Raw genomic sequence first — 14552 nt, forward strand, 5'->3', positions numbered from 1 at the left:
TAGAAGGTGAAAAAACCATCTAAAGAATTTTGATTGGTTGATAACCCGATATTCTTTGTACAGACCAGTGCTTCTCAACTCTAGCTACGCATTAGAATCATCTAGAAAGATTGTATCCCACGCTGCACCTCTGATCAATGGAATCCAAAAATCTGGGGGTTGGACCCAATCACCTGTAATTTTTAAAGGCCCCAGTATTTTCTGAGGAAAAGTTGAGAGCCACTGGTATGGACAGACTATGGGTAGAATGGGATAAAACTGATTCAACCTGGGGCATGAAGCATGTTTAAAGCCAACACTGACTGTTAATAGGAAATGTTAATTATTGGAATACAAGTGATCTAGAGGGTTATAAAAATCATAATCAAGGCTACATCAAAACTAGCTCTACTGCCTTGGGCAACTCACTTAACTTGCCTAAGACTTCTTTTTTCCAATTGGTAAAATTGGGGACTCGGCTGGATTAAGATAGTCAGGGCCCAGTCAAAGCCCATCATCTACTCTTGCTAAATGAATGAACTTGGACAACTGACTGAACTTGGGCAAGCCTGGTTTCCTCCTCTGTGAAATGACACTTACAAGACTACTCACCTCATGACATTGTCAAGAGATTGAAATAGTACCAAGCTTGTAAAACGCTCAGCACAATTTCTAGAAAATAAAATACTTACTGAATTTTGTGTTGTTATCAGTAAGGGTTCTTTCATTTCCAAAACGTCATAATACGCATTGTTTTTAAAAAATGCATAATGGCAGGGTTTGGATAGCAGTATTATGTGTGATTCTTCCACTTTTTCAAATTTCCTGAAATTTTTTAATTGCTATAATTTAGACCAAAAATTTAATTAAAATTTTAATTTATTTGGTCTAATAATTTAATTAGACCAAAATTTAATCTTTTTCATTGATGCAGACAATTAAAGATAGAATGCAACCACCATCCTTTTAGAAGGTCAATGTCTCATTTGCTTCAAGTTTTGCTGGATATCATTAGTTCTTTCTAATATCTATATTTCTGTGTTGAAAACATTTACAATCATATGTTTTCATCATATTTTGTGATAGCAAATCTTACGAAGCTAAGGACTTTTAATTGGTTGCTATTGAGGACCCATAACTTTATATCTAAGAGCTCAGAGCTCTTAGATATAGAGCTCTCAGTAGACAGAATAAATCAGGCAAAATAATATATAAATGACCGTCACCAAATGGAGAAACAATCATTCCAACTTGAGTTTATTTAGTTTATTATTCTTGCTTCTAACTAAAATCTCTAGGTATTGTTGTAAGAAAAATATATAGAAAAATATGGAAAAAAATAATCTGTATATGATACTTTATCATCTCCCTTCAGGTAGTATGTATGAATCTCCATCTAACCGGTCAATAAATTTGACTTGAACCTTGCTATTAGCACCCTTAAATTCTAAGGAAATCTAGTCTTTTACATATTTAGGCATTTTTTTTAGTGTACTTACAATCTCCAAAAAAACTAATAGAATTTCAGTATACTGAGAAATATATATATATATGTCAAATATCATTTAGTCTGTGTTAGTGAACTGTTTAAATAAATAAGATATATACTTAATGCCCTTGAAATCGGAGCTTTGAATAAAACCAGCTCTGTGTAATTTGTAAGCATATACGATGCCTGAAAATAATCCTGGAATCTATTTAGGAAAGTTTGCTTATGATTAGCTTAATGACTCATGACACCTTATAGAAGGTGGTTATTGCCCCAGAGGCTGAAGATTCTTTTTCAGTGGCTTCATCCCAGTTTTCACAAATGGCCTTTTACTAGGGTATATGATCTAGAAAGCTCTACTAGAATTTTTTTAAAAGCCTGTTTAACCCTGAACAATTTTGATAGAGTATCTTTGGGGAAGCAGGTAAGAAAGAAGGCAGTGGCAGTTGTCTATGGCCTTCTCTTCAGCCCGATTGGTCACCACTAACTTATTTCATTGACCTAACCAGTAACTCCTCAAATTTTTAATACAGGCTGGAGTATTCACCATTTAATGCTAAATATTATAATGCTTAAGCTGTAAGATGTTTATGTCACTTGAATTGATACCAACATTATTTGGTCAAATATACCAATGGACAGAAGACAGTGGACATTAGACAGGTCACTCAGGGAAGTGTTCAAATAGGCCAAAGAATTCCCCCCTTTCCCCAGCATGCTTTGGGGTTTGGAACTTCACTCTAGATCATTCTGGTGAAAAAGCCATACTGCTTTCAAAATAAAATCTTTTGCATAGAAAAGAAATATAAGCAGAAGGAAGAAAAAGAAAATTTCCTATAATTCCAAACCCCAAAAGAACTACTATGGACATTTTACTTTCTACCCCTTTCGATTTATTTTTCTGTGCCTTATTTCCTTCCCATAATTCTTTAAAATGGGCCTCCCACTCTAAACTGGTCAAAGTCTCTTCCCAAGCCCATCTTATCTTCTGCCTCCTCTTGAGAACTCATTTCTTTATGCTTGCCTTCATCTCCAAAACACGAAAAGATCCCTCCCTGTTGTTTCCCAGTCCCAGTTTACTGTGAAGCTAAGAGAATAAAATCGTAAGTTACGAGAGAATTTAGGAAGACGTGCAAGGTCATATTCCACTTTGGTGGATCGGGCTGAAGCATCGTGCACAGACGTAATCTTCAGCAAAGACCCTACAATACAAGATCCTACAATACAAGATCCTACAATACAAGACCCTACAATACAAGACCCTACAATACAAGATCCTACAATACAAGACCCTACAATACAAGACCCTACAATACAAGATCCTACAATACAAGACCCTACAATACAAGATCCTACAATACAAGACCCTACAATACAAGATCCTACAATACAAGACCCTACAATACCCCTCCATATTCTATTCCCAAGTCTAAAACACTGCCAGGGTTAGAAATTCTTGCTGGTGTTCAACCTAAACACTTTTCCACTTCCAATTTCTTATGTTTTCCCCTATAAGCTCAGAATCCTTTTGATCCCCAGGAAAATAAATATTTTATTGGTTTCCATTTTGAACTATTCTCCTGTGTTTGGGTCAAAATCTTTTGGTTTGGGTATTCCCTTAGGGTAAGCGTTGACAAGGAATGATGCCGTGTCACCTGATGCCAGTCGGCAGGTGGCCTTTTCCTCCCAAGGGTGTAGTCACAGTCTGGCCAGAGTTCTTGAGGGGACCAAGGAGGCACAACACTGATGAAATGTAGGGAACCCTGCTTTGTAGTCAGTTGCCTTCAGCCCCACCTGTCCCATTATTTGTGTTGCATCATTTGTGACTGCCTTGTAGAACTCTAAGTCAACTAAAATCCTCCTCTGGAGGTGTGCAATAAAAGAAGTGGAATCTTTGGTTGAGGAAAAGGTAGGAAATATCCAAGTATTATCCTGGATCCTTGGAGAGACCTTCACGTCATTCAGACTGGGCAGATTTGCCTGATTTAAAATACAGGGTAGGAGCAAGCAAGTCATTTCACCTTTACTCTTACCAAAATACAGCACGTAAATGCAGTGGTTACTAACCCTGCAGAACATTACTGTTCCTTGGTAATTGGACATTGTCAATTTTATAAAAATGCCCTTGCGTGTCTCTTCCCCATTTCACCCAGAAACAGGAATCTTGTGGTCTCATCATTGAATCCAACAGGCTCTCCCTGCCGGGCTAAGAAAGAAGAAAATCATCACATTTCAGTCGCTTATACCTGTTAGGTTTTTTTTTATCCTTCATTAAAATAAATTTCAGTAGCATGTTCTCGGAATCTAAGTACTTTGGGAGTTGAACTATACGAAACTATCAATATTCAACCTTTGCTGACGTACAAAAACAGCAAGTTCATATGGTTTAACCAAAACGTAACTTGGAAAGAGGTTTTCTATCAAGATGATCTCTTTGTCTTGTAAATAATCATAATTTGGCTCCAGGTTTTTCTGGAGGTAAAACCAAGGCAAGGAGTTCTTTCTCCCTCCTCATCCCCTCCCACCCCACCCAACCCAAGGCCTGTGGCAACTCATGGTCTGTGTTTTAGTGCCATCTAGTGGCATAAAGTGTATTTGGAATCAAAAACAATTTTTTGTTTCTTTGTTTTTGGTTTTTTTTTTGGTTATTTTTTAATCAGGAGTTTTTTTTTTAACACGGATGTTATTGCCACATCTTTTTTTTTTAAGCAATCTCCTCTTCAAATCTTTATAAGAATTTATTATTATATACGTACACATTTCTTTTAGGCTAGTGTGTTCAGATGTTTAACTTTTTAGTGAAGTCCACATTTTCCTGCCATTTTCAGTGAATCTTATTGGTTAATAAATGTTTAGGAATACCTAAGAAAATCTGAGATTAGTGTGTGCAAATAGCATTTAATCCCTCTAACAGACCAGTACCACTCTGTGCAAAAGTTTTCCATAACAATGTCATCATTTCTTTCCTAAAGTGTATTATTTCTCCTCACTCCCAATGTATTTTGACCTTGACTGATTATACTTTTGCTTGGAGGGGCAGAAGAGAAAGAAATGACCTTCATTTTCTAACGGTTGAGCTGTGTGGGAGAAAACCTCAGGGATCTTTTTGGGTAGCAAGCATTAAAGAGTGAGGAAAATTATAGGAGCGTCAGAGCCCTGACTATAGCTCTTAGAGGGTTGAATTCAAGAAGGGTGAGAGCTGCCCTGTAACAAAAGCAAAGAAAGATTGAACCCTAACTAAGGGGCTTGTGTAAAACTGTTTTTAGTTCTTCCCCACAGCCTGTAGTAGTAGATGCCTCACTCTTTGTGTCCTACAATGCAGGCGGGAACAGAAAAGACTAACACAGTGCCTTTGGGATGTGGTCACCCAGGATCACTCAACTCGGCCTAGGGCAACACCCCCTTATAACATTTGGTTGAGACTGTTATTTACACTTCTTGCCAGTATCGTGTCATAGTGCAGGCGAGAATAGTTAATACTTAACATAACGTGTATAAAATATTATTTGTCCTACCACAAAAACAACAATGTAATACTTGCACACATAGTGAATGACGTAGCTGCAAGGTTATTTACTGCAGCAGTGTTTGTAAAAGTGAAATTTAGGAGACAATCTAAAAGTCAATGAGGAGAGGGCACAGGCAGCTGAATGGAGAAGGGGCTGAAAGGGGAATTTCTTTCTTCACTTTCTATTTTGAAATATTTCATCCATATAAGAGAAGCTATCTAGTGACTTTCTAAAATATAAAGAATAGTACTAAGTCAACAGTTTAAGAAATAGAACAGTGCCAAGATTTTAATGCCCTGAGTGTCCTTCCCTGATTTCATCTATCTGCCTCCTCTCAGAAATCACAATAATTTTGCTTTTGTCTTTGTTATTGAGAAAGAGACAGTCTACTTTTGCTTAAATTCTGTACCATGTGGGGATAGAGATTATGCAAAAATAAATATAAAATTGAAAAATTAAATTTAAATTAAAAACCAAAATAAAATCATCTAATTTAATATCTTTATTATCACAGAGACAAAAACCTGTATCCAGAAAAGCAAGTGGAGTAGATCTTTCATGAAGTAATGCTTCCTTTCAAATGAGCAGAGAACATGAATTACCTGCGCTACTATTTCTGTTTGCCCAGCTGTCAGATGCAGTGCACTTACTATAATTTATTAAAATAAAGTTCTCTGAATTCTGAGGTTAAATTTTTGCCTAGAATAAGGATCGAGCAGGGGGTACAATAATCTTATTTAAAATGCTTTATTAGTGTATTTGATATTCAATTCTTAAAGCATAAATTCAGCCTGCATGATTTGTCAGATTTCTTTCTGCATCACTCAAGGTTTCATGCCTAATAAAAGACATCGTGGTTTGATGTCGGCAGTTGGCTATTTGAATACTCCATCATAGGCAGCGTGACCTTTCGGCAATGTGAGTTGTTTATATGTGATAATGAGCCAGATTTTTCCAGTGACTGAGTTAATCGTGGTTGGCACCTTAGGAAACACCATTAACTCCTTCAGGGGATAATGCTGTAGGTCACTGTCCCAGGGCATAAACAGTATCCCAGTGACTTAGAAGAATTAATGCCAGTTTCAAAAATGTCTGAGACATTTTGTCTTAAAACAAAATTTAGGCTGACTTTAGTCTAGGTCAGTGCCAAATGACAAAACTCTGGAATCAGCTCTGAAACCCTTGGAGCAATTATAAAAAATTTGCCCTGCTCCCACTGCCACCAGCATATTGTCAGTTATAGGCATTAAGTGAATTCCCTGTGCGCACGCCAAATCATTAAATGGAATGTTGCCATAATGGGCTAATATTCACTGAGTGCCTTCTGTTTGCCAGGCACTGTTCTTGGCACCGAAACTGTCATTTAATCTCATTTTCACAGCAACCCTGTGAGGTAGATGTCACTATCCTGGTGTACAGATAAGAAACTAAGGGTCAGAGAGATGATGCACCTTGTCTATTGTCTGAGTTCACACATTGACTATATAACAGAACTAGGCAGTCTGGGGTGTTATTGGTACCTAATAAGACATCTGAAATCTATGTTTTAGGTAAACTTAACATTGTCGTTGTCACCCAGATGACCCATAACCTCACCTAATATAGGCTCCACCCTGGGGGAGACTTGTCCATTCTAGGAGAAAGTGAGGGGGGTAGAAGGAGACAGTGCTCTTGTCACTTTTCTCTCCTAGTCTTTCGATTCTTTTGCCACTTTATAGTTTCACTAGAATTAGAAAAAGGAGGGGCTATCAGAGATAGTGGGACCTATTGGTCCAGCCTTGTGTATGTGGATATGTTGTGTCTATGTACTCATTTATTCAACAGATTTTTCTTGAGTGTCCTCTGTGGGCCAGGCACTGTGCACATACAGGACAGTCTCACTTTATTTGAGACCATGTAATTCATGATTCAGATAACCTTAACGAAGAAAAGAATCTGTTTACCAGCTAGAATAACCATGTGGCAAAGGTGAAAAAACAATTTAAAATTTACTTTGTTTGCCAATTTCAAGATTATGGCATCATTGGTGAACGTTTGAAGAGAACTTGGGGGTAATTTTGTTTGACATTTTGCCCCTATAGTGAGACTTTATTAATATTTTATATTATGCTATTTCAAATATGCATAAAATGCAACAACACGCTATCCATATTGCCTGGGATACGGTTTTAGTGGCTGGGGAATCCAGGAATACTGTGGAAGCTGCTGCTATTGTCACCATATTCATAGACGATGAGGAGAAATATCTGGAAAATCCTTAAGTCTGGCCTCTCTGGCTTTCAAATGGATCCATGTAAACTTTACCAGGTGCTGGGAGATTCTTCAGTGCTATATGAAACTCAGTTGCAAGCAATATCAAATTTTCACTTAACAAACCATTTTTAAAAATCACCAAAACACTTCATAGTGCATTAAAGAGGGCCTTATTTCAAGAAGTTTAAAGAATCATTTTTGTTGTAGGTCTTGGCCAGCCTGCGAACTGTACGGAACAACTTTGCTGCATTGACTAATTTGCAAGACCGAGCACCTAGCAAGTAAGTTATTCATCTTTCCCCCCTCCTTCTGGCTGAACTTTTTATAGTGTTTTTTCCATTTGATTGAACTCAAGGCAGTGTATTAGATTTCTCTGAATCATTGCCATGCTGTCTAACCATTTACACTAAGTCATATGAAGTCCTGTTAACTTTCTGTAAATACTTTGTAGTGATGGTTCTCATAACAGAAATGAATCAGGATGGCAAATAAATACGGTGATTCCATCTGTCAGAAATCACCTGGCAGGATCAGTCCTCTGCCCAGTTATTTACACTCAGGGTAACTTTATAGGTTTGGCTTAATTCATAAATTTACCACGGGCAAATAACGTCATCAAGCTTTGAAGTCAACCCAAAGTTATCCTCTTACTTCTAAGACAACCATTACTTGGAGAAGTGTCATATCATAGGGAAGATCTCTAATTCTCTTGCTGTTACTGACTCAGATCGGCAGCAGCATGGAAGAGTTAACAAGATGGGGATTTATGGGATAACAGGGGAAGCATTTGAGAGAGAAAGCTCAGATGGAAAATAACTATAATTTGGGGGTTCTAATAAAGATGGAAAATGAAAAAAAGAAAATTAATTTTCTAAGATTAAATGGAAAACTGATTATTCAAATGCCATAATTTTGACAATCTATTATGAATAATACACTATTATCTTTAAAATATCAACTCTGAAGAATTTTCCAGAAATAAAACCATTTCTTTTTTTTTTTTTTTTTTTTTTGGGGGTGCAGCACCACCAGGGAAGCCCAAAACCATTTCTTTAAATCAATATTAAGAGGACAGTGAATAGAAATTTATTTGAACTTATCTAAGCATATAAAATTTTGTTGTAATTACTACTTCTTAAAGAACACATGAAAAAAATCTAAACTTTCCATCCCATAATAATAGAGTCTACCTCCCAAATTCACATTTTCCATGATTAAAAAAAGCTCTGGCCATTATGCACATACTTCTCGTGATAGAACAAGGTTTTTAAAAAAAAAAAAAATCAATATAAATGCCACAATGCAAATAATTGGAATGGAACCCAGAGGTGTCAGTTGACTGTCGTGTGTTGCAGGTAATGAAATTTTGCAGTCCTGTTCCCTTAGCCTGAGCATTTCTCACCTTCTTCTTCCCCTCCTCATCCACTGGGCTAATTGTAATTCATTCTTTAGGTTACAGCTTAAATATAATTTCATTTGGGGCACTGTCTCTGACTAACACCCAACATGCATGCACACCCACAGGCCCCAACCTGGGTGGTATGCTTTTCCATTGCCATCTGATTGCATCCTGTCCTTAACCCCTGCTTTAGCATGTTTCTCTCAGTGTCCAGTTACCTATTTGCTTGTCTTAAGAATGTCAGTTCCCAGAGAGCAGAGGTCATATCCAGTCCACATTTGAATTCCCGGTGCCTAGTGTAATACCCAGCACAGCGTCATCACTCTGCACGTGCAGCAAACTGGCTAGAGGGGTGACGCCAGGATGCAGAATGGGAAACCTGAGCGTGGGCTTCAAGCTGTTTGTTCATAACCAAACACATCTTCCATGTTCAATCGCCCCTTTGGGGCTTTCGGCATTTGGTAGCTCCTAGGTATAGTCACCTCCTCTTTGGAAAGTCTCAACCCTGCAAGAGAAATGAAATTACTGGTGTCCCTTACAAACTTTTTTTAGCCTCAACTTTTGTCCATGAGATTGAGATTTTTGTCTTTGAAAGGTGGACAAAACTTTTATAGTGAATTCCTTTTATGCTTCCTTCAGACTTGGTCACTTGTGTAGCAGCGTCTCTACCTGTGGCAGACACAGGTGTGAAGGCATCAGGCTGGCCTTTCTGTCCCCAAAGAGATGATCTGAGGCCCATTCTATATGAGACAGAGGTTTTCAGCTGACCTACAGGGACAAAACAGATTAAAATGGAAAAGAGCATCTAGAGGAGGGTAGAAAATCATACTTTATGCCTGAACTTGACCTGCTTTATAATGCCCTGGGTGAAGTCTAACCAAACAGCATTATCTGGCAGACCCTAAGTACAGGTGTTCGTGGTCTCTCTTTTGGTCCGTACAGATTTGTACCTCCTTTACTGATTCAAACCCAATCAGCCTTTTCAGGTATCAGAGTCGTAGGACTCAATCTACACACAGATAAACTCTGTTCTGTTCAGTGATAGCAAAATGGATGTGGATAGTAAAATGGTGCATCACGTGATGACCCCAGGGAGCCAGAATTCCCCCGCAGGGTACTCACAGTGCCACTAGAACACTCCCAAGCTCACCGCTGGATTTTGTGGAAGGCATATGCTAGCTTGCATGATCCACCTTTACTATTTACTACAAGAAAGGAGCCTAGAAGGATGCATCTGAAGCCCTGAGCCCTGAAGGTGTTCACTTGCACGTGGCTGACTTTTGCTAACTCGCTGCTGGTTCCTGTCCCCTTGCTCTTCCTTGCCCTTGAGATTTTCCATTCAGAAGTGAGTTCGGGCTCATTCTTTATTAACTGATTTATCACTGTAGCCATGGATCAAATGATTGATATTTTCTGCTTGTCTTTACTTGTTGAAATATCAAGTTCCCAAGTGCCCGTTGTAGGATTGAAATCAAAAGAAGATAATAAGAAACAAGTCCATGATGTGGTTTTCAAAACTATAGAAAAGTTTAAAAATATTTCTTTGATGCCTTTCCTAGACAAAATAAATGCTTTCTAAATTTTCACAGAGCAAGGACTAAAAAGGAGTAATCATTATATAAATGATTTGAATGATAAACTCTCAGCAAGTAGACATCTATTAGTATATAGACCAAAACTATTTCAGAGTAGCAGTTTTAAACATTAACCTTTCTTTTTTATAAAGCATTAGTTAAGTTTCAAATTCCCCCATTTTATTTCATAATAAAAACTGAAATAACTCAGAAGTAAATTTTGGTGCATTTCCAATCAAATGCAAATTTTCAATCCCAAACTGATATCAGTAAATTTAAGAGCAATAAGACAGAGCCAGATGCTGACTGGAACCAAGGCAGTGGGAATTTAAAAAGTACCAGACTGCTTTCCCCATGTATCTTCCAGCCCTGCTAAGAGATTCATCATCTCAGGAAGGCAGATTGGACCAGGGCTCTGCAGGAACCTGCCATCTGCACAGGTTCCACGAAAGCAGCCTAAAAATAAGGCAACATAGCAGTAGTGCAGGCCCTAGAATCACATTGCTTTAGTTCAAATCTCAGCTTTCTAACTTTGAAGAAGTGATTTACACTTCCAAAGCTTGTGTTTTCCTCATTGGTAAAATGGGAACCATGAGTCTGCCTGCCTTAAGGTTTGTTATGAGGGATTAAATGAGATAATTCATCTAACGTGCTCATTTAGCACAGCATTGGACACACAATAAGTCATTAAAGTGTTAGCCACTACTAGAAATACCAAAACAGACAACCCCCAGAAATGAAAACAAACATTTTCAGACACCCTTGAATGTATCTATTTTCTAAAATTTTCTTAAAGATCACTAATTTTAAGAGCTTTCAATTGTAAGTAACAACTTTATAAAAAATTTCAAAAAAATTTAATGGAGATTCCATAAATGATATTTTCTTCAACATAATTGATTAAGCAGTGGATACATTGTGCTGGGCTCTGCAGGGAATACAAGTTAATCAAATAGCATGGGGTTTTTTTTGTTTTTTTTTTTTTACCCCAAGGGGTTTATAATCATCGTGTGAAACTTCGCCAACATCTGAAAAATTAGAGAATACAAAATAGAATTGGTTTAAGCACCTTTAGTTTATAGTGTTTCTAAAGTCTCTGTAGCATCTATTTGGACCCATCGTTAATATACCTCTCTAATGAATGGATCAGAGATGTTTCTTAATATAAGAAAATAGAAAGGAAAAAGTTGAAGTACAATAGCTTCTCAAAGTGCAATATAGTTTACAAGGAGTCATTCACTTCTGATAATGTATAGGCAATCGTGAGAATTTATGCCAAAAATAAAAGTTTCTTAACACTGTATTAGAGAAACCAATTGTAGACTGACTGCTTTTTCAAGTTCAGAAAGTCTGTGTTTGCTCTGTAAGCCCGGGCTTAATTGAATATGGTCAATCAATAAGGAGTTCCTCTTCTCTCTTGTCTCTGTGACATTTACATCAGCTTTATTTACCCCAAAGTCTATCACCGTGTGATTTAGCTTTTTTTTTTGACGTGTGATCAAAGGGTACCTAGGAACTTGACTGGCTAGTCTGAAAGAAATCTTCATTTGCATGTCCTAACTTAAAAATAATCCTTAAATTTAAATGGCATATCTGAAATGACTCAGAGAGTCCTCAGACCAACAAAGTATAATATATTTACAGCTCTGTATTTTTCTCTCTTTGTCAGAAGATCACCCATGTGCAACCAACCATCCATCAACAAAGCCACCCTAACAGGTAAGAAGGACCTGGGAGATTATTCTTCTCACATCTAGGAAAAAGGCATATTTTCCAAGATTCAACCTTATTAGCACCAGTTTTTTCTGCAATTCTAAAATCTTTAAGAAATTAATCCTTTCTTCTCTATATTATCCTTTCTCTCACTGATCTCACAAGCTGTCCATTTAACCTATTGGAAAAACTTAACTGATGTGCCATTTTTTTAAAACAAGTTAAATTTTTGCTCTTACTCAGTTGAGTGTTGCTCTGGGCATTTGTATTTTGAGAGATAGCATTACCTTCGAAATGCTGACCATGTTTCCGAGCTTGTGTTTTCAGCATGATGTTAATATATGGTAGCTTGGTTGAATGAAAGTCAAAGCATAAATAAAAGATACCTTCTTGGTTAATGAATTTCCCAGTTGTGTGTAGGAAGGAACACCATTCCAGTACTCCTGATTTGGACCCAGAGAGTTGAGATTAAATTCAGTCTGGGAGAGGAGAGAAGAAGTAATTTTACAATACAGAAAAGTTCAATGAGATCAAAAGAACAGATGTTTGGGGAAGAGAAGTGGATGGAAGGATGAGGGGCGTAGAGGTCAGAAGAATAAAATTACTCCGATTCCTATTAGTCTATTTTAGACATGGGGCTTGACCTCAGCTGAGCCAAAAACAGAACAGATGATCTCATTTTGCTAAACCTGAAACCAAATTGAACTCATTTGATCATTTCTTGAAACCCCAATTGATTCATTAAGATAATTGCCTGGAGAAGAAAACCCATGTTTTCTAAAATTATTACCAGAAGACAATTAACATATTCTCCAAACTAGACCAATACTTCACTTGATTCAAGTGTCTTCCTGGGACTCCAGCTCGTAATATGCAGAGGAGCTCATTATTACATTATCAGTGACTCTATTTTGCTTGAAAGTTAACTTCATCATGTCCAGTCAGGACCTTTCAACTGGGCTCCTTTGTGGTCACCACATCAAAGTGATTCTGGGACAGCAGTTAATGTTGGTCTTTCCCGAATGCCTTTCAAATGGGACTTGTGTTCCACTGACTATTACATTATTGGTTTTCTTTTCCACGTGTATCTATCAGGATCTTATTGGTGATGATTTTCAACTGCCATTTCATACTCTTACGTATGATTTACCCATTTTCTTCTTGGCATTGGTCAAGAGATGAACAATAATTGAAATTCCTACAGATTAAAGTAAGTTCTTTGAGTAACAGATTTCTTCTTCAGAAACCCCAATTTAAGATGAAAGAGCCCAAATCTACCTGGGGCCTCTAATGAGAGAGACCACATGGAACCTGGTCCCCAGCCCTGCTCCCAGCACTAGACCTGACCCATATAAAGAGGGAGACCGTCACCCCCTTTATCTTTGCAATAAGTAAGACTCCTCTGACATCAGTTTGTGCAGAACTCCGTGCTATTTTGGTCCCTGAAAGCTTGTAGCTTGAGGTCACATATGAGCCAGCCCCACAGAGCATCCTACCAGAAGAGCAGCTGCAGGTACCAGTGGAGGCTGCTGTATCCACCAGGAGGTGGTGGGTGCTCCATGGTCAGGGCAGCTGTCCGGCCACCCTGGTCAACGTCTCGCACTGATTAAAGAAGGAGTAGCTGCACTCAGAGGGCTCAGACTTGGCCTTGAACACACATGAGAGGCCCCGTCGAAGCTCCCAGAAATTTCACGTAGTGCTGAGGCCCGGAAGCAATACCACAGGGGACTGTGAGCCACAGAAATCTGGGCTAATATGGCCTCATTTGTACCCACATGATCTTGACCTGAGGCCTGGGGACAGTGAGGCTCTAGAAATATCTTATTTAGGAAGGGAAACTAATTAACTGTCATTAAGGGCTTTGTGCGGCTGTGTTCATCCCAAAGCACAACAGGAAATTAAATGACTTGTGAATGGAAGCCTTTTTCCTTGCCCAAGAATAGCAAACCAAGGTGAAAAAGTCAGATGAGGGGGTGAGGGAATGAGGGCAACAGCAAGGGACATTCCTCTCTCTGAGCTCATTCTGAAAATGTATGCCCTTAAAACCATAAATCATGAAAACAGTAGTGGTTGAGACTTCAATGGGAGACTTCAGACATACAGAAAAGGTGGTGCTTGTGAATTCCTGCCCTCAGCAGCTGACTGCTCAGGATTTAACTCCAAGTTTGCTCCCTGGCAAGTGAGTGCAGTGGAGAAGAGTGTTAAAAAGAGTCAGTGGGGCACGCTTGAAGAGGAACTTGGCCTTCTTAGAAATTTTTCTTAGGTTCTAGAGGAACAGTGTAGTATGCAGGTAAGTTCATGTTTGGTCCAAAAGGCCGCTGTGGTGGACAGCGCCAGGCGCCTCTGGAGGGCAGCTCCATAGAACAGCACTGACAGGGCGCTCCTGGAATTGGGGGGCAGGGGGCGGGAAGCTGCTCTGCATGTCCAGAATTCAAGCCATGTTCTATCATGATAGCTGTGTGGCTCTGGGCAGGTTACATAGCCTATCCCTGCCTGTTTTCCCATTTACAAAACAGCGATCATACTTCATACAGTTATTGCTAAATAAATGAGCTCATTTGTACAATGCTCTTAGCATAGAGTAAGCACTCAGTGCATCATTTTATTTTGCTTTGATGTTGTTTTTATTGGTTTTT

The 14552-nt window shown here is 38.4% G+C and overlaps 1 protein-coding gene across 4 annotated transcripts in view; it reads left to right on the forward strand.

Annotated features, from left to right (window-relative positions):
• The window catches only part of PDE4D (phosphodiesterase 4D), a 1104527-nt gene that overhangs the window by 903243 nt on the left and 186732 nt on the right, over window positions 1–14552 (forward strand). For all 4 annotated transcript variants that reach the window (XM_024765389.1, XM_024765390.1, XM_024765392.1 and 1 more), the window contains 2 exons: window positions 7438–7511; window positions 11873–11922. In XM_024765389.1, the coding sequence (XP_024621157.1) occupies window positions 7438–7511; window positions 11873–11922 (124 nt within the window). The remainder of the gene's footprint in view (window positions 1–7437; window positions 7512–11872; window positions 11923–14552) is intronic.

The sequence above is a fragment of the Neophocaena asiaeorientalis genome, unplaced genomic scaffold, assembly GCF_003031525.2.
Source record: "Neophocaena asiaeorientalis asiaeorientalis breed wild unplaced genomic scaffold, Neophocaena_asiaeorientalis_V1.1 scaffold198, whole genome shotgun sequence".
Lineage (NCBI taxonomy): Eukaryota > Metazoa > Chordata > Mammalia > Artiodactyla > Phocoenidae > Neophocaena > Neophocaena asiaeorientalis.